Source organism: Petaurus breviceps, unplaced genomic scaffold, assembly GCF_028583685.1.
Source record: "Petaurus breviceps papuanus isolate PSGF00001 unplaced genomic scaffold, PetGlider_PUasm1.0 379, whole genome shotgun sequence".
NCBI classification, from domain to species: domain Eukaryota; kingdom Metazoa; phylum Chordata; class Mammalia; order Diprotodontia; family Petauridae; genus Petaurus; species Petaurus breviceps.
In genome coordinates, this window is record NW_027186303.1 from 3,199,798 (window position 1) to 3,200,821 (window position 1,024).

General features: G+C 64.1%; 2 protein-coding genes across 2 annotated transcripts in view; one reads left to right on the top strand and one right to left on the bottom strand.

Annotated features, from left to right (window-relative positions):
- Positions 1 to 10: 10 nt before the first annotated feature.
- Positions 11 to 1,018, bottom strand: LOC138169815 (protein shisa-8-like). Its single transcript, XM_069099358.1, has one exon. It carries the CDS (start codon positions 602 to 604, stop codon positions 11 to 13), a length of 594 nt encoding a protein of 197 aa, XP_068955459.1. The 5' UTR covers positions 605 to 1,018.
- LOC138169816 (protein shisa-8-like) overlaps positions 664 to 1,024 on the top strand; it is a 28,970-nt gene continuing 28,609 nt past the window's right edge. Inside the window, exon 1 of the mRNA XM_069099359.1 lies at positions 664 to 692. Within this exon, the coding sequence (XP_068955460.1) occupies positions 664 to 692 (29 nt within the window). The remainder of the gene's footprint in view (positions 693 to 1,024) is intronic.

Here is a 1,024-nt window from a genome sequence, read left to right on the forward strand (position 1 = left end):
GCTGAGCTACTCACCTGGCCACAGCGCGCTCAGCCCGCGGGCTGTGCACCTTGTCCAGTCCCAGGCGGGTGAGGATGGCACCGAGCGCCAGCAGAGCCACGACCCCACACACGCTGTAGACGGCTATGTGGGCACGGTCGCGAGTCGGGCTGGGCGCCCCGGGGCTGCCACTGCCGCCTGTGCCGCCGTCGAGGGAGCCTCCGGACGAGCGCGGAGAGCCGGTCTGCAGCCAGCTGGGTGTGTCGTAGTTGGAGCAACGACTCTGGTCCAGGCGACGCGGGGCGTCCCGGCAGCAGAAGCGGTAGCCACACGTCCCGCAACAGTAATGGTACGGCGCTGTGCTGCAGTTGAATGGTGGGTCCCACTGACCCATCACGTCGTAATAGCCCAGGCACCGGTCTCCGCCGGCTCCTGGGGGCTCGCTGGGCGCCTCCAGCGCCTGTTCGGGCTTTGGGCTGGGGCTGCCACCTGCACCAGGCTTCGTCTCTCCCTTGTCCTGAGCCCCGGCCTCAAGAGGCGCCCGGCCCTGCGTCCCGCCCGACGCCAGCAGTAGCAGCAGCAGCCCAGAGAGCGGGCGCCAAGGCGCTGCTCTAGCCATGGGCATCCCCCTGCCTCCCGGCCTCCTCCGGGAGGCTAACCCGGACACACTAAGAACCCCCCGGCATGGCGCACCCACCGAACCCCTGCCCGGAGTACGGGGAGGCTTCCAGGACTGGGCTGGCTAGCTCACTTGGCTCTCCTTTCCCCTAGGCTTTTCTCTCCCCACTCCACTGTTACTTCGGTCCCTCAATTCTGCTCTCCTGTTCCACCTTTCTTCACCGTTCTCCTTCCTCTTCCTTCCTTTCTTTTTTGTCTCCTCTCTCCCTCTTTCTTTGGATGCCCCAAGTCTTCTCTCCTTCCCTTCTTTCTTTTCCTCCTCTCCAATCCCGTCTCTCCCTGAATCTTCTTTCCCCACTCTTCTCCCGTCCTCTTTCCACTTTCTAGTTCTCTCTCTCTCTCTCTCTCTCTCTCTCTCTCTCTCTCT